Raw genomic sequence first — 18,511 nt, 5'->3', positions numbered from 1 at the left:
TCAAGTTTTTGTTTTACGGAAATGAAGCATGATTAAAGTAAACCTGGGGGGCGATTGTCAAAATGATGTCTCCATCTGGAGCAATCTCTAGATTAAAAAATGTAGAAAGAATTCCTCTTGTGAACGATTTAAAACATTGCCTGTGTCCCTCTGCACCACTGGTGTTTATGACGACCAAGAACAGGCTAGGCAGCTCACTGTGGCTTTACGCTGGAATCCTGTACACTTTATTTCTGTGTCTGGTAAGAATCATAACTGATAATTTTGAAATTTTCCAAATATAAATAGAAACTTGTAGCTGCTCTTATTTTTGCATGCCTCTGGAATTAAAATGTTCTCTTTTAAAAGAAAGAGCAGCTGGCTTTATGAAGAATAAACTTTCTAACACAGAAGTGACGCCTGGTCTTTAAGCCTTTGTGCTCTTTAGTCCAGCTGAAATGATCTAGTGTGTTATGGCAAAGAAACGTGCTGTTACTTGTCGTCAGATGTCCATAAGGAGATCTTGCTGTCTCTGTCAGACCCAAGGGGTAGACATGGAATAGTGGAGCAATTATAACTTGATCTTTGTTGAAAGGATTGATTTATTCAAATAGTGGAGCCTAATCCCAGAGTTAGTTGCGGCGGTGTTTACAGAGCTTGTGATGACTCTTGCATCTGGTGGCGGTTTGATCCAGGGGATGGGCAGGATCGGCTTGTGGTGTGTTCGAGTACACAGCTCGGAGAAGTGCCGGTGAGGAAAGCAGAGCTTGTGGTGTCATTTTGTAATTCGCTCAGATTTTTATTCGTTTTAGGTGTTTTGCTCTTTCGATTGTGCACATGTCAAATCTGAAATACAGTCAAAAACTAATCTGGGGGCTTCACACATCAGCGTCTGTAGCTGCTGTAACTTGGGCAAGACACAGCTGATCGTTACATTAGGCTAAGCTGTGAATTAAATGATCCATGTCTTATTTAGGTGCAACCAGCTTCAAAACTGTCTGCCCCCCCTAGGCCTGTTTATAGCATTTTGTGCCTTTAAAATTAGTGCTGCTTCACATTGGCTCCAGGCTCTGTGTGCTGTGTCTTTGAACTACAGATGCAATGAGATCCTGCACATTTCTGGCAGTGTTTAGCATCTATTCAACGGTTTGGCTTGATAATAACCAAAAAAGAAAATTTGGGTGACAGTGGTGTGGGCAAAGGGGTGGAGGATGGACAGGGGAGAGCCAAATTTGAATCAAAATCGATCCTCTCTGAAATAGCTGTTGTTTTGCCCGCAGTAGTTATGTTTTTGCAGCCTTTTTTCTATAGTTCTTGCCCTCTGGCAAAAGACATTCACGGCCGTATTGTACACTTTGATCTTTTAATACTTCTTATGTTGTCATAGAGTCAGTCGTACAGCATAGAAACAGGCCTTTCTGCCCACTGCATCTACAGTGCATTCAGAAAGTATTCAGACCCCTTCACTTTTTCCACATTTTGTCATTACAGCCTAAAATGGATTTTTTTTTTAATGTATCATCATCAATCTACACACAAAAGTAGGCATGCAGGTGCAGCAGGCAGTGAAAAAAGCGAATGGCATGTTAGCATTCACAGCAAAAGGATTGAGTATAGGAGCAGGGAGGTTCTACTGCAGTTGTACAGGGTTTTGGTGAGACCACACCTGGAGTACTGTGTACAGTATTGGTCTCCAAATCTGAGGAAAGACATTCTTGCCTTAGAGGGAGTACAGAGAAGGTTCACCAGACTGATTCTTGGGATGTCAGGACTTTCATATGAAAAAAGACTGGATAGACTCGGCTTGTACTCGCTAGAATTTAGAAGATTGAGGGGGGATCTTATAGAAACTTACAAAATTCTTAGGGGGTTGGACAGGCTAGATGCAGGAAGATTGTTCCCGATGTTGGGGAAGTCCAGGACAAGGGGTCACAGTTTAAGGATAATGGGGAAATCCTTTAATACCAAGATGAGAAAAACATTTTTCACACAGAGAGTGGTGAGTCTCTGGAACTCTCTGCCACAGAAGGTAGTTGAGGCCAGTTCATTAGCTATATTTAAGAGGGAGTTAGATGTGGCCCTTGTGGCTAAAGGGATCAGGAGGTATGGAGAGAAGGCAGGTACAGGATACTGAGTTGGATGATCAGCCATGATCATATTGAATGGCGGTGCAGGCTCGAAGGGCCGAATGGCCTACTCCTGTCACCTATTTTCTATGTTTCTATACCCCATAATAAAAAAAAGCGAAAACAGGTGTTTAGAAATTTTGGCAAAGTTATTAAAAAGAAATAACTAAAATATCACATTTACATAAGTATTCAGACCCTTTAATCAGTACTTTGTTGAGGCACCTTTGGCAGCAATTTGACAGCCTCAAGTCTTCTTGGGTATGACGTTACAAACTTGGCACACCTGTATTTGGGTAATTTCTCCCATTCCTTTCTGCAGATCCTCTCAAGCTCTGTCAGGTTGGATGTGGAGCTATTTTCAGGTCCCTCCAGAGATGTTCAATAGGGTTCGGGGCTCAGGCTGGGCCATTCAAGAACATTCACAGACTTGTCACGAAGCCACTCCTGTGTTGTCTTGGCTTTGTGCTTAGGGCCGTTGTCCTGTTGGAAGGTGAACCTCCGCCCCCACCCTCGATCCTGACTAGTCTCCCAGTTCCTGCCGCTGAAAAACATCCCCACAGCATGATGTTGCCACGACCATGCTTCACGGTAGGTATGGTATTGGCCAGGTGATGAGCAGTGCCTGGTTTCCTCCAGACGTGACGCTTGGCATTCAGGCAAAGAGTTCAAGCTTGGTTTCATCAGACCAGAGAATATTGTTTCTCATGGTCTGAGAGTCCTTTAGGTGCCTTTTGGCAAACTCCAAGCGGGCTGTCATGTCCGGTAGGCGGCGCGACTCTCGTCAGCTGCGGCCTCTGCAGTCCGTCTGCGTTTTTATTATTTTATGTCTATGTTTTTATGTAGTTTTTGTTATTTTTGTTGGGGTATGTGTGTGGGGGTGTGGGGGGGTTGGGGGTAACTTTTAAATCTCTCCCTGCACGGGAGACCCGACCTTTTCTTTGTCGGGTCTCCGTTGTCGTTGGGGCTGCAACGAGGAGCGGCCTCCAACAGGAAGACCGGGGGCTGTGGTGCCGACTACTCACCTCACCGTCGCGGAGCTGGCCGAGTCCAGAGCGGGTGGAGCTGTGGTGGACGCTGCTGCGGCCCGACCCCCGGAGATTCGGTGGCTGCAACTACGGGTTTGGCGGACGGTAACACCGGGAGCCCGCGAGTCCCTGGAGGGAGACCGCTTTTCGGGGCTTCCGCAGCGGCGACTTCTCCCGCCCGAGTTGCGGGGTTGAAGAGCACCTGGAGCGGGGCCTTACAGCACCGCCCCGCGCGGCTTGGAATGGCTGCGGGCTGCGAGCGCACGCCGGGGGCTCTAACATCAAGACCCGGTGTGCGACCTTGCATCACCCGGCGTGGTTTTAATGGCCACGGGACAATTCGCCATCGCCCGCCGGGGGCTTTGACTTTGACTCTGACATCGGGGGGGAGAGTGCAGTGGAGAGAGAAGTTTTTTTGGCCTTCCATCACAGCAATGTGATGGATGTTTATGTAAATTATGTTGTGTCTTGGGTCTATTTGTTTGTAATGTATGGCTGCAGAAACGGCATTTCGTTTGGACCTCAAGGGGTCCAAATGACAATAAATTGAATTGTATTGTATTGTATGTGCCTTTTACTGAGGAGTGGCTTCCGTCTGGCCACTCTACCATTAAGGCCTGATTGGTGGAGTGCTGCAGAATTAGTTGTCCTTCTGGAAGGTTCTTCCATCTCCACAGAGGAACTCTGGAGCTCTGTCAGAGTGACCATCGGGTTCTTGGCCACTTCCCTGACCAAGGCCCTTCTCCCCCGATTGCTCAGTTTGGCTCGGCGGCCAACTCTATGAAGAGTCCTGGTGGTTCCAAAGTTCTTCCATTTAAGAATGTCAGAGGCCACTGTGCTCTTTGGGACCTGCAACGCTGCAAAAATTGTTTTATACCCTTCCCCAGATCTGTGTCTCGACACAATCCTGTCTTGGAGATCTACGGACAATTCCTTCGTCTTCATGGCTTGGTTTTTGCTCTGACATGCACTGTCAACTGTGGGACCTTATAGAGACAGGTGTGTGCCTTTTCAAATCATGTCCAATCAATTTAATTTACCATTGGTGGACTCCAATCAAGTTGTAGAAACATCTCAAGGATAATCAATGGAAACAGGATGAACCTAAGCTCAATTTTGAGTGTCATAGCAAAGGGTCTGAATACTTATGTAAATGTGATATTTCAGTTATTTCTCTTTAATTACTTTGAAAACATTTCTAAACGTTGTTTTTGTTTCTTCATTCTGGGGTATTGTGTGTAGATTGATGATAACAAAAATGAATTTAATCAATTTTAAAATAAGGCTGTAACGTAACAAAATGAGGGAAAAGTGAAGGGGTCTAAATATTTTCTGAATGCACTGTATACCAAAATTCGTGTATTTTTATACTAATCCCAGCAAAAAACAAACTGCTGGAGGAATACTAATCCCATTTGCCTGCATTAATTCCATATCCCTCTATACTCTGTTCATTCAAGTACCTGTCCCAATGCCTCTTAAATGTTGTTGCTGTTCCTGCCACCACCACCTCCTCCTCCAGATATCAACTATATATGAAGGATTTACTCCTTTAATCTCTCCTTCCTCTAACCTTAAATGTATGCTATCTAGCTTTAGACACCCCTACCATAGGAAATCGACTCTGGCTATGTATCCTATCTGTGCCTCTTATAATTTTATATGCTTCTACCATGTCACTTCTCAACCTCCTTTGCTCTAGCGAAAGCAGACCCAGCCTATTTAACCTCTCCTGAATTATGGTCTTCACCTCTCACTACAGAGAGCTATTTTGCGCTTTTATTGAACATCAGAAAGTTAACTGAGCTTGTGGAAGAAAGTGTTCCCTCACATTTCCATAAACTGTGGCTTTGAAGCAGCCAACTGCCCATTTGTTTTCCTCCTCCAATCGGCAGCTATATGCTGGAATGGGTTCCATGCTGCCGACAATCCACTAAAGACCAAGCTTTGAACAACTTGTATTGAGAAGGGACCCTGTTCAAATCAACAAGAATGTTGCTTGCTTGGGTAGTGGATTGGGATAAGAAACAATTGCTTTGAATGGCTCTTATTAAAGAGGGATATACATACATACAGTGGCTTTCATGATCTTGAGAGATATCCAAGAGTTTTACAGGCAGTGAGTTACTATCTAAAGCATATTCATTTCTTTCATAGAAAAATCTCATGAACATCTTGTACACAACAAAATCACAAAATTGGAAATGTGATATCACTGGCTTATCTGTTGCAGGCTTTGAGGTTTAAAAATAGGCCAGGTTAATTCAAACATTTCCCCCCATTTATGCTTCCACCGTAGGGTAGGGGTATATCAACAAGTTTGTAAAGTGGAGTTTGAACACCCTCCCAGCAGAATGATCTCTTTCTACTGTCTAGCACTTGTAGTACCGAGAGCTCCAGTCACATGAAAACAGTTAATGTCATCTAAGACCCACACCACCATGTCCACATTCTCATCCCACTGCCACCATCTGGGAGAAGGTACAAGAGTCCAAAAATCGTGACCTCTAGGTTCAAGAACAGCTTCTTGCCATCCAACGTTTGAGCTACACCCACAACATTGTACCGGTACCAAAAAATGCCTCCCCAGCCTGTCTGAATGACTACCGTCCGGTGGCCCTTACCTCGGTAGTCATGAAATGCTTTGAGAGGCTGGTGAAGAAACACATCTGCGCCTTCCTCCCTCGGAACATGGACCCGTTGCAGTTCGCATACCGTCCGAACAGATCCACGGACGATGCGGTCTCCCAGGTCTTGCACACCGCTCTCTCCCATCTGGACAGCCAGAAGGGGGGCTACGTGAGAATGCTGTTCATAGACTACAGTTCAGCCTTCAACACGATAGTCCCCACCAGACTGGCCGGGAAGCTAATGGAATTGGGGCTCAACACCTCCCTGTGTGCCTGGGTCCTGGACTTTCTCACCGCCAGGCCCCAGGTAGTCAAGCTGGGAGGAAATACATCAAAGACTCTCACCCTGAGCAGGATCCCCCCTGGGTTGTGTCCTCAGCACCCCACTGTACTCCCTGTACACACATGACTGTGTGGCTAGGTTCAGCTCCAATTCTATAATCAAGTTTGCTGATGACACTGTGGTGGTGGGCCAGATCTCTGATAACGATGAGAAGGCCTACCGGGAGGAGGTGGCTGATCTGGCACTCTGGTGTCAGGACAACAGCCTCCTCATGAATGTCAAAAAAACTAAGGAGCTGATTGTGGACTTTAGGAGGGCACAACATCCGAGGACGTACACACCACTGAAGATAAATGGGGATACTGTGGATAGGGTGAGCTGTTTTTAATACCTGGGTTCACATCACTGAGGATATGACATGGACATCACACGCTGCCGCACTGGTGAGTAAGGCAAGGCAGCGCCTTTACCTCCTCGGGCAATTGAGTAAATTCAGAGTGTCTCTGAGGATCTTCCAGTGCTTCTACTCAGCGCCTGTGGAAAGCATCTTGTCTGGAAACATCACAATTTGGTTTGGGAACTGCTCTGCCCAGGCCAAGAAGGCTCTGCAGAGAGTAGTGCGTTTGGCCGAACGCCCTCTGGGAACTACACTCGCCCCCCTGCAGGAACTATACATCAGAAGGTGCAAATCCAGAGCCACCAAGATCATGGGCGGCCCCTTCCACCCCAGCCTCCGTTGCCATGCTGTGAAAACAGAGAGGATGAGAAGGAGTTTCTTCCCAGAGACCATTAGGTCTGTAAACTCCTATCTCACCAGGAACTAACTTACTGTACCAATTTACTGTTGAGTGGTGTCTTTTTTAATTGCTGTTTCTCTTTTTTTCACCCACAAATATGTAATTCCATTCTATTTTGTAGTCTTTTTGCACAATCCGCAAGCATTGCCACTTTTCATTTCACTACACATCTCGTATGCGTATGTGACGAATAAACTTGACTTGACTTGACTAGCATCACTAGTTTTAATTGTATATCTGTTAATTGGATCTTCATGGCTGCTAATTAACTGTTCTGCATTGCAACAGCAACCATATGACATACTTGTAAAACATTAATCTGAGATCTGGAAAAGTGTATTAAAAATATAAGTCTTTTCATAATGATTCAACATGATCTGTTTTATGCAATTGGCACATCTCGAAAAGATTGGAGACCAAGGTAGAGGCATCTTTCTCAACTTATACTGGAGCCTTGTGACGCCGCACCAGGAATATTGTGTATGTGCCCAATCTCCCTACCAAGGACGGACCGAGTGCAAGTGAGGGAGTGCAGTAAAGGTTCACCAAATTGATTGCTGAGATGCCGAGTTTGTCATGTGAGGAGAGGTTAAGCAGGTGTTCTTAGCTGCCTGTGTTAAGGAGAAAAGTTTGTAGTCTGCTTGATTATTTCTTGCTTACACATTTTCCTGAAAGTGACTACACATGTGGACAGGGTAGTGAAGATGGCACTCTTGCTTTTATCGGTCAAAGCACTGAGCACAGGAGCTAGAAAGTCAAGTTAAAGCTGTGCAAGTGTGGCGTAAAAGAGGCTGAGTGGTGAATTGTAAAGATTTATAAAACCATGAGGGACATAGATAAGTTGGAGTCACAGGTTTTTCCTCAGGGTAGCGGAGTCTAAAAGGAACGGTGTCAGGTTTAAGTGGGAGGGAAAACTTTAAAGGGGATCGAAGGAGCAATCACACAGGGTGGTGGGTGCTAGGATGAGGGGCCGAAGGGCCAGTTTCTGTGCTGTATAACTGAATGAGTGTTGGCTGTGGTGTTGTGGGTGTAGCTCAAACGTTGGATGGCAACGTCCAAACAATATATCTCACAAGTTGGGGGCTCGTCCGCGATCGCCACTCCGGCCACTTGACGGAGGCACGAAAGGAAGGGAAGGTGCACCCTGCTGATTCAGCAGTCTCTGATCTCCTTGCTTGCCGTTAGTGGTTTGAGCGAGTGATATTAGGACAAGAGACTCTGGAAACAAGAGGGAATCTGGTGAAAGGGATCAATCAATCGAGTAATTTCTGTGCACAGGACTCGGGTAAGAATATTGACTATTAAGTATTACTCGGGCGATTGGGTTCTGTTGGACGGGAAAAGATCTGACAGGGATGGGTAACCGGAACGGGCAAAGTAAGGGTCCGGGGAAAAAGGCTCAAACTGGTGAAGAGCAGCACATTCCGCCTGATAGTCCATTGGGGCGGATGTTGCACGGATGGGGTGAGGGGGGGGGGGTGAGGTGTGCGTCTGGCTTATTGAGACATCCGAAGAGTTGTCGGATTGAGAAATAAGTGGCGTTGGAACCCAACCCAAAGAACTCCCGTGGTAAACGCCTATCTCACCAGGGACTAACTCTACTGAATGTTTTTCCTTCCATTATTTATTATGTAAAAGAATATGTGTGTTATGATTGTGTTTATAGTTTGTTTGGTTGTTTGTCTTTTGCACAAAAGTCCGCGAGCATTGCCACTTTCATTTCACTGCACATCTCGTATGTGTATGTGACAAATAAACTTGACTTGACTTGAAACTCTAACCACAACACTATCTCAGCACTGGTCTACTATGGACTTTTGTGTCGGAAAGAACTGCAGATGCTGGTTTAAATCGAAGGTAGACACAAAATGCTGGAGTAACTCAGCGGGGCAGGTAGCATCTCTGGAGAGAAGGAATGGGTGACGTTTCAGGTCGAGACCCTTCTTCAGACTTTTTCTAGGTTGCACTCCGGGCTTCAGCCTGCATTATTAGGGTCTGGTTACCTAGTATAACTGATAATTTATTGTATTATAGTTCAGTGCATATTTCGTTGTTGTGTTGTTGCATTAAACGTGCCTGTAAAGCTGCAACAAATGTCCTGGTCCTGGTAATACTATTGACACTTGACATGCACCATGTCCACTGCAACACAGAACAGCCTTGTCACATCTACTAACAAATTCATTCCGAACTCCAGCAAAAGCCAAACAGGAGAGTGAAATTCCAGGTGTCTGTAAGCACTGACTTGTTGTCAGCTGATTAATCGTTCCTCATAACTGTGCCACTACAAAGATCATTGAAAAGAAAATTGAGCAGGGTGTGTAACAGTGCCACCCATTCTGTTCCAAAACAGAAGTTGAATTCCGCCCTACAGGCACATAAGCACCTGCCTGCAGTTGTAATCACCCGCACACACCTGACTGCAGCTGTAATCATTGCCACATGCACATCTGTGCCCATGATCACAGGCAGGCTGATGAAGGCTCCATCCTTTCCACTTTACAACTGCAGCCATATGCTCACTCATTCAATCCACGCAAGCTCACGAATGCTCGGCAAATTATAGAGCCGCACAGCACAGAAACGGGCTCTTTGGCCCACCATGTCCATGCCGACATTTTTGTCAATCCACACAAATTGGATTTGCCTGCATTAAGACCATATCTTTCTATGCCTTGTCAATTTAAGTCTCTGCCTAAATGCTTCTAATGCAGAGCTGTGCCTGCAGCCTCATGCACATCAATGTTCATTTGCAGATAGTTCGAGAGCCTCCAGTGCTCACTATCAATTGCATTTGGCATTGTCATGGAAATAAGATAAGTGTCACAATGGAACCTAGTTCAATGGTTATCTAAAATGTGAGCTACCCTATTGTAATTCCAGGCATTTCAATTTGCCAAGACTTACCATTCTTGAAATTTGTAGAGAAATAGAATAATCAAGGCAGCAAAGAAGACGATTCAGCAGTCAGTGTCTGTACTGGTCATTTGAAAAGCAAACCAGTTAGATTTATTGTTCAAGAAGGAACTGAAGATGCTGGAAGATCGAAGGTACACAGAAATGCTGGAGAAACTCAGCGGGTGCAGCAGCATCTATGGAGCGAAGGAAATAGGCGACGTTTCGGGCCGAAACCCTTCTTCAGACTGTTCAGACAGGTGCTTATGTGCCTGTAGGGCGGAATTCAACTTCTGTTTTGGAACAGAATGGGTGGCACTGTTACACACACTGCTCAATTTTCTTTTCAATTATCTTTGTAGTGGCACAGTTATGAGGAACGGTCAATCAGCTGACAACCAGTCAGTGCTTACAGACACCTGGAATTTCACTCTCCTGTTTGGCTTTTGCTGGAGTTCGGAATGAATTTGTTAGTAGATGTGACAAGGCTGTTCTGTGTTGCAGTGGACATGGTGCATGTCAAGTGTCAATAGTATTACCAGGACCAGGACATTTGTTGCAGCTTTACAGGCACATTTAATGCAACAACACAACAACGAAATATGCACTGAACTATAATACAATAAATTATCAGTTATACTAGGTAACCAGACCCTAATAATGCAGGCTGAAGCCCGGAGTGCAACCTAGAAAAAGTCTGAAGAAGGGTCTCGACCTGAAACGTCACCCATTCCTTCTCTCCAGAGATGCTACCTGCCCCGCTGAGTTACTCCAGCATTTTGTGTCTACCTTCGATTTAAACCAGCATCTGCAGTTCTTTCCGACACAAAAGTCCATAGTAGACCAGTGCTGAGATAGTGTTGTGGTTAGAGTTTCAAGTCAAGTCAAGTTTATTTGTCACATACACATACGAGATGTGCAGTGAAATGAAAGTGGGAATGCTCGCGTTAGATTTATTAGTTAGATTTATTTCTCTCTTCTCTTCCTTTGACCTTGGAAACTTTTCCTTTGTGAGGTGTATATATATATATCATAGTCAGATCCTGCAGCCAACAGTGAGCTTACCCCTAATCGTAACTCGAAAACAGAATATTGCAGACCACTTCTTGCACTTTTTATGCACTTGTTTTCTAATTGTTTCGTACTAACGCCTTATTTTTACCATTTTTCTTTTCACTGTCTTGTGGAATTTCGGTGATTCATATATAATCTGTGTTCTTGTGTGTTTGTCTGAGTCCATGTGTCTGTGATGCATTTGCAAGCAAGATTTTCATTGTACCGTGCATCATATTTGTGCGCATGACAATAAACTCACTGTGACTTCTAAAAGCAAAACTCCAAACGTACCTTTCACAACCTCTCACTGAGAACTCGCATCACTTGACCCAGCTGAAACTGTCAGAACATTAAAACACCAAAATTTCAAATCATAATTCAGTAAGATAATTTTAAACAAGTGTTTTCGAAGTATTCCATAAAGATTCCAAAGTTCTCAAAAGATGTTAAAACTCTTTAAAAAGATCTAAATGAACTATCCGTGAGTGGGTTTCTATAAATACAAGTCATTTTAAACTACATTGCTGTCTACAGGTCAATTTACATTCAAAGAAATAGTTACCTGAGGCTCGTGCAACTTATATTTATCCAAGGGAAAAGGATCAGTTTCTGTAGCGTAGTAGTAGTCTGCAACGTAACTCATGGTAGCTCATGGTGACTTCCTGCTCCACATTGAACTGCTCGGCTCTGGAGCACAGGCACTTTGCCAATGGCCAGCAGGTAATGGCAGATCATCTCGTGGGAAATGCTGAGGTTGCACTTTGTTACGTGGAGGTGAACTCTTGACAGCATCGTTGGCGTTCCCCTGCAAATACAGGCCAATGTTCTGTACAGCCAGAGTAATATCTCAAGGTAACATTTTGTTATTCTCAGAAGTGCTAAATTGCCTTATGTATATGCTGCTTATGTGAGAGTAAGCAGATCAACTGTTCTAGCCTCCCAATTAGTGCTTTCCCTAATTTGTTTAATTGTTAATGACACGTCAAGGTCTACACACAATTAGATTATTGAGCATAATTTCAGTTACCAGACAATTAAGGAAGCTGGAGCAGGAGATAAAAACATTTTTGATGAATATTTTCTCTTACATTAGGGAAATTGCAAACTGAGATTATGGGGAGAAATGCATTGTTTGAAAATATATTTAGGAATAGGACACCCAGCTTTTGGGTTTGGACCAGAGAGGCAGGTTAAGAATGAGTTGTCAGGATTCTCTAAAGGTGTAAGCAGGGCATTGGAATGATTCCCACGGCCACCTTGTAGAACCACAGTGACACAGCTGGTAGAACCACTGCTTTCCAGCTCCAGCCACCTGGTTCTATGTACAGACTATGTACAGACAGCACCCATAGTCAGGATCAAACCTTGGTCTCTGGCGCTGTAAGGCAGCAACTCAACCACTATGCCACCCTGGCATTTTCTTTTCGTTTTTTTCAAAAGTAGGATAAAGAGATGAGCACGCACAGAGCTGAGGAATCTGACTGGGCAGTTAATTTGCTGATGTTTTACTGTGGTGAGTATTAGCATTTCTCCAAGGTGTGGACAAATCCAACCTCCTTGAGCAATAAGAGATGTACCAAGATTCAACTAAATTGGCCACAGCACCTGGACAAGCTGCATGCTCAAGTCACCCCAGCCAGAGGAAATGTCAATTCTGCACCGACCCAGTCAGGGCCCTGAGGAATTAGTACTTTCAATGAGATTACCTACTTTTAAATTCTCGAAACTACAGGGCGAATCAAATAACTGCCAGAAATGTAAAATAAGAACAGAAGATATTGGAAACACTCAAGTCGGGCCACATCTGTGTTAATGAGTTAAATGAGTTAATGTTTAGGTTGAAGACCCTTGGCAACAACCTGGTAAGAGGGTGGCCACGGTGGCGCAGCGGTAGAGTTGCTGCTTTACAGGGCTTGCAGCGCCGGAGACCCGGGTTCGATCCCAACTACGGGTGCTGTCTGTACGGAATTTGTACGTTCTCCCCGTGACCTGCATGGGTTTTCTCCTAGATCTTCAGTTTCCTCCCACACTCCAAAGACGCACAGGAATGTAGGTTAATTGGCTTAGTGTAATTGTAAATTGTCCCTAGTGCGTGTAGGATAGTGTTAATGTGCAGGGATCGCTGGTCGGCACGGACTCGGTGGGCCGAAGGGCCTGTTTCCGTGCTGTATCTCTAAACTAAACTAAACTGGGAAGGAAAGATGTTTCGACCTGAAACATTAGCTCTGTTTCCCTTCCCACAAATACAGCCTGACTTGCTGAGTATTTGCAGCATTTTATGTTTTTTTTATTCTCTCGAGTACAGGTACAAATCACAGCAACACCCTAGTCCAGGTTCAGGCACCTGTTTGCTTCTGTCATTGCCTAGGCAAGGGTCAAAAAGTTCCCAATGGCTCTTGGGCAGACCACTGCCAGATCTACTCTACTTTCCCCTTCAGTCAAGCCGAAAATAACTGCAACAACAAAAACACTGTCTCAAGAAAGTCAATATTAAAGGGCTTGGTGATGTTGGCAGAATAAGTAAACCAATGCCATCATCTTTCCTAAACCATGTTTCCAGCATCAAAGCCGTTTACACCCATTCAGCTCAGTACTGGACCCCGGAAACAGATTCTTGGTCTGAGCTCTATCATGCAAACAAGCACCAACCATCAAGCTATCGAACACTACAGACACCAACTATCCTTCGCTACGAACCGCCTTGGTTGCACTAGGAACTTTGGCCTTATGGTTTGTTTTGCACTATATTGTTTTTTTTTTAATTTATTGAACTTATTTTCTTTATTATGTTGTCAATTGATTGAGTACTGTGTTTACAACACAGTTGTGCTGCTGTAAGTGAGAATTTCATTGTTCTTCAGTACATATAACAATTAAACACTCTTGATTATTGACCCTTGTGTCTTGGCCTGTGCACACCACTGATCATTTTGTCATTTATTTTTCAGCTGGAAGACCTTACCAAATTGCCTGCGTTTTATAAATACAACATTTGAAATTAAAGATTTTGGGTCTTTCTAAAGTAGCGAAATACTCTGACCAGGCAAATCTTCCCATAAAAAGTCTGATTTCATTGTACTCTACAGAATGTTATCTCTAATATTGTATTGGCTGGTGCAGTACAAATTATTTTAAATCTTGTAAAAATTTTGAGCCATTAATCAGCAAATTTGCACTTTTGTGAGAAACTTTCACAAAAAAACCTGCAATTTTTCTAGAGACACATGAGACTTCAGGTTCTTGAATCATGAGCAAAAAACAGACTGCGAGAGAAACTCAGTGGGTCAGGCAACATCTGTGGGAGGGATTTGGTAGATGATGTTTTGAGCCGGGACTATTCTTCAAACTGATGCTCTGGAGATAGCTGGTAGATTTATGTCCAACCTTGGTCACTATCTCTACCCTGCTCTCCCCACCTGACTAATTGCCAATCACCTCTGTTGCCTAAATCAACGTAACTTGCCAGCTCTCGCCCTACCCCTTTCCCTTAACTCTACTATTAATCTCTCCTCTATATCATCAGTCTGAAGGACGGTCCCGACCAAACACGCCGTCTGTCCATTTCCCTCCACTGCTGATGTCGGACCACGAAGTTCCTCCAGCGTTTTCTTTTTGCAGCAACTTTTCTAAATTGGTTAAGTTTCCCATTCTTAAATTCTTGTTGCAAAGGTATAAAGAAATGTGGCATCCAATGTTTTTGTGTGTGCCTATAGTTTCATATAAAAAAACCCATAGGGAATTCTATTTATTCTGCATATATATTTTAAATACAACAAAACTCAGAATTTCTGTTTTGCTCAAAGGATCCAACTGAGGCAGCCTCCCATAGTATTCATTGTCTTTGCAGCACATTGCAATAATGTATATCAGTAACTGATGAACGGTATTGGCCTGCAGCTTTAATTTCTAGGTTAGAGGAGAAATCATTAGCATGGTAGTATCTCTAAATTAATAACTTTGCCATGTTGATGTAAAATTGGACCATATCACTGTGTCTAGTTGCTTCTAATACTTCAAATGTTTTGTAAGCGCAAGTTTTAAAAATAAACTTTCCATATGGCTTGTGTATAGTTTTTGGAAAATATATTTTGGTGAATCCACACTTATCTGATTTGTTTTTCCCCTTGATAAGAATATAGAATCCTTTAAATTGGATAGTTATATGGATGGGAAAGGAATGGAGGGTTATGGTCTGAGCGCAGGTATATGGGACTAGGGGAGATTATGTGTTCGGCACGGACTAGAAGGGTCGAGATGGCCTGTTTCCGTGCTGTAATTGTTATATGGTTATATGGTTTATGTTTATCATTGTACGGTTAACCCGCTTTTAAGTATGGGGGTGTACTGCATTTTAGGCTAATAATACACTGTGTTCATTCTTCTCAAAAAACTTTCTATTAAACGGCAGTGATAATTAACAAGAGACACGTTGTTCACTGCTGTAAAGTAGCAGGAGGTTATTCTGGAGATGTCTGTTCTGGTACGGCAACTGTCTCCCTGTCAGTGCTCAGAGAGCCGTGGTTTTGTGACAGAATCGCGGATTGCGAGCAGGTTTTCCTCATCGCACCTCATTTCCATCTGGGGCATCAATTAGCATGTTTGTTGAGGCTAATTGAATGAAACTTAATCATAGCTCTTAATTGCTTGACTATGTGAAAAGAAACCACATTAATGCAGCTAATTAAGTGGATGGCAATAGATGCAACATAATTAGGAGTCAAATGTAAAAACAAGCGACAGCATAGGAGCAAAGAGGGTGGATTTGTGTGCCCGGTCACCTCGTTTATTGATGCTCTCCAAGCAGAACAATATCCCAGAGGCTCTCACAGTTATGTTTTTGGGAATGATGAACACCAATATATGCAAATAGGTTTGCAATTACTATTTTCAAGCTGTTAAGGGGCAGAGGTTTGCAAGGACCACACTTGTGGAAACTTGCATCAAGTACTCTCCAGTGACTTGTTAAGAGTTGTTTGAGTACTTTGGTTTGAATTGCCATTGTGTCTTGTTAAGATCTTTCTGTTCTGATCAGTATTGGGGCACAAATGACACGACTGATTGTGGAGACAGCATTTGCACATGAAAACCAGGGGAAGTGGTTTGAATTTGAGATTCTGCCGAGTATAGTAATTGGGGCTTGATGTTGACAAATATCTCTTGTCAGTAGCTTGGCAGTTTGAGCAAGATCAATTTATTCACAAGAAACAAAACAAAATGGTGTTTTATTTTGAGCTGCAGATGTAGCTGCATAAATGAAATTATATTTTAGGAAAAAATTGTATTGGTTTCGACGAAACGCTTGACATTAGGATTTGTATTGTGCATTTAGTTGCCATTCATTAAAATGTGTGATTTATGGGAGATGAAAGATTAGAAAGATAATATTAAAAAAAGGACGACTCAGATGCTAATATTTTCACCTTCATTCTTCTCATTGTCAAGGATTACATGCAAAATGTCCACGGGAAGGAAATAGATCTTCTTCGGACTACAGTCAAAGTCCCTGGAAAGCGACCGCCTCGCGCCACCTCAGCCTGCGCACCCATCTCCAGTCCAAAGGCGAATGGTTTGCCCAAAGATCTGAGTAGTTTGCATATTTCACAGAATGCAGGTGAGTGAAAGAATGCACTGTCAAGAGAAAATTGCCTCCAAAACTGGGAGCAGAATTGGGCTTGCTGCCTGCCTTCTGTGTAACCATCCAGGATTGCAGCATCAGGCCGATATACCACAGGGTGTTCAGGAAAGTGAACCTTTATTGCCTGAATTTCAGCAACAAGACTCCCTCTAAATGCACCTGCAGAGTTTGATGCATGTTGATGCATTTGCAAAACCAACCGAAGTACCTTCACGAGTTGCACAGTGGTGCAGTTAGTAGACCAGCTGCTTTAGTTCCAGGGTCCCAGGTTCAGTCCTAACTCACAATGTGAATGGGGTTTTAGCCTTTTCTTTTTTACTGAATGGGTTTCTTCCCACATTCTAAAGACATGTCAGTTGGTAGGTTAACTGGCCACTATAAATTGCACTGAGTGTAGGTGAGTGGGAGAAAGTGGGGGAGTTGAGAAGAATTTCAGAGAATATAGTTTGTTTAATGAAGAGCGGGTGTAAATGGATGTTTAATGGTTGGTGTGGGCCAAAGGGCCAGTCTATGTGATTGTGCCATTCTCTCTTAGTTGTATAACTCATCAAACAGCTATAGTTTACTGCCATATTTCTATATCAATTGGATAAACATTAGAAAATTAAATGAGAGGCAAGTATTCACCATATCAGTTTATTTTCTTCCGTAGGAGTTAAGACAGTGAAATAAGGCTCAACACTCCCACGCTTGAATAGCTGAATTACATTTTATTTTTACTGTTGTAAAGGGCCTTTAGCAAAGCTGTCAACAAATTAGAGGATTTAATCACGGACTCTGATCCTTTAGTTTACACCAGAGCCATAATACTTGATGCATTGATATAGACTTCCTATCTACACTATTTAATGCTTTTCAGTCTGCTGCATTGTGAAAATGGCCTCACTTCTCCCAAGTATGGCATTGGACAATTATTTTATAATGTATGAGAATCGATTGATTTAGTGGTGCAGGTATCAGCAGATTGGATTTTGATCCCCCACTGATCAGAGAGCAATGTATGTTTATAATCTGCAGATCTCGGAGAGAGGTGAAAAGCCAAACTTGGTTGAATATAATGTAATATCAAGGAACTGCAGATGTTGGTTTACCAAATTTTACAAATTTGTTTTATTTATTAAAAATTATTTTATTAAAAACTTACTTAGAAAGATTTAGAATCTTGGTGGAATGCAGCTAAGAAAGGTGCACAGAATCTCCCATAACTTGACAGTCATAATTTTTAACTCACGGAGCCATTATATTAATGGATCTGGATCCCTAATCGCTGCAATTTTAACATATACAGAGAAAATTTACATCGGGAAAACTTGCTCTCCAAGAGCAATACACAAAACGGCTGGTATGATCTAATCCCCTTTTTCATTTGAAGGATCTCTTAATTCATGCATTATTATCTTCACTGATTTATGATTAACTGTTGGGGGATTAAATCTCTCCTCAAACAAAAACAGAATTTTGATTTTTGAACCAAATATAAATGACACTGAACGAGGTTCACAGTCTCACTTGTAGTTACTTTCTGGAATCTGCCTCAACAACATGTTTTAATAATGAGTACAACCAAGGTATCACATCATTAACAGGCGACGACCTTGTGAGAAAGTGTTGAAATGGAATTTGGTACAGAAATGGAAATTGTTATTTAAATGATTTAAACATTTTATTTCTACCAAGTGGATACAAACTGAATTCTAAACAAATACAAAGCTCTGATAATCCGGCACCCTTGAAATGGTGGTGGTGCAGGACTAGCAGATTGTTCAGGCAATTGGGTGATAGTCCTAATGCCCTTTTTTACATGCTGTGCAGTTGTGTAATAAATGTTATAATTGAATCCAATGATAAACATTCCACCATCCAGACCCGTGTGGCTGTGCCTGAAACTCCATCCACATTCCTGAACTCTGATATTTCAGATCCTAGCCCCAGGCACTGTCCGGAGCCCTGGCACTGATGGGATACTTCTGCTTGCAGTCTGGATTCCCAGCTCGCATTCTAGAGAATCAGTGAGCCCCATGCTGAACAATTGGTTGCCGAATTATTGAAGTTAGTCTCAAGAGTATGGTTGTTGTTAGAACC

The 18,511-nt window shown here is 43.0% G+C and overlaps 1 protein-coding gene across 6 annotated transcripts in view; it reads left to right on the top strand.

The window, feature by feature from the left end:
- The window catches only part of LOC116975392 (arf-GAP with GTPase, ANK repeat and PH domain-containing protein 1), a 600,018-nt gene that overhangs the window by 367,253 nt on the left and 214,254 nt on the right, over nucleotides 1-18,511 (top strand). For all 6 annotated transcript variants that reach the window (XM_033024451.1, XM_033024453.1, XM_033024452.1 and 3 more), the window contains one exon: nucleotides 16,237-16,405. In XM_033024451.1, the coding sequence (XP_032880342.1) occupies nucleotides 16,237-16,405 (169 nt within the window). The remainder of the gene's footprint in view (nucleotides 1-16,236; nucleotides 16,406-18,511) is intronic.

The sequence above is a fragment of the Amblyraja radiata genome, chromosome 7 (genome assembly GCF_010909765.2).
Source record: "Amblyraja radiata isolate CabotCenter1 chromosome 7, sAmbRad1.1.pri, whole genome shotgun sequence".
In the NCBI taxonomy this organism is placed as follows: domain Eukaryota; kingdom Metazoa; phylum Chordata; class Chondrichthyes; order Rajiformes; family Rajidae; genus Amblyraja; species Amblyraja radiata.
Note: the sequence above shows the minus strand (reverse complement) of the source record. Positions and strands in the feature narration are given on the sequence as shown.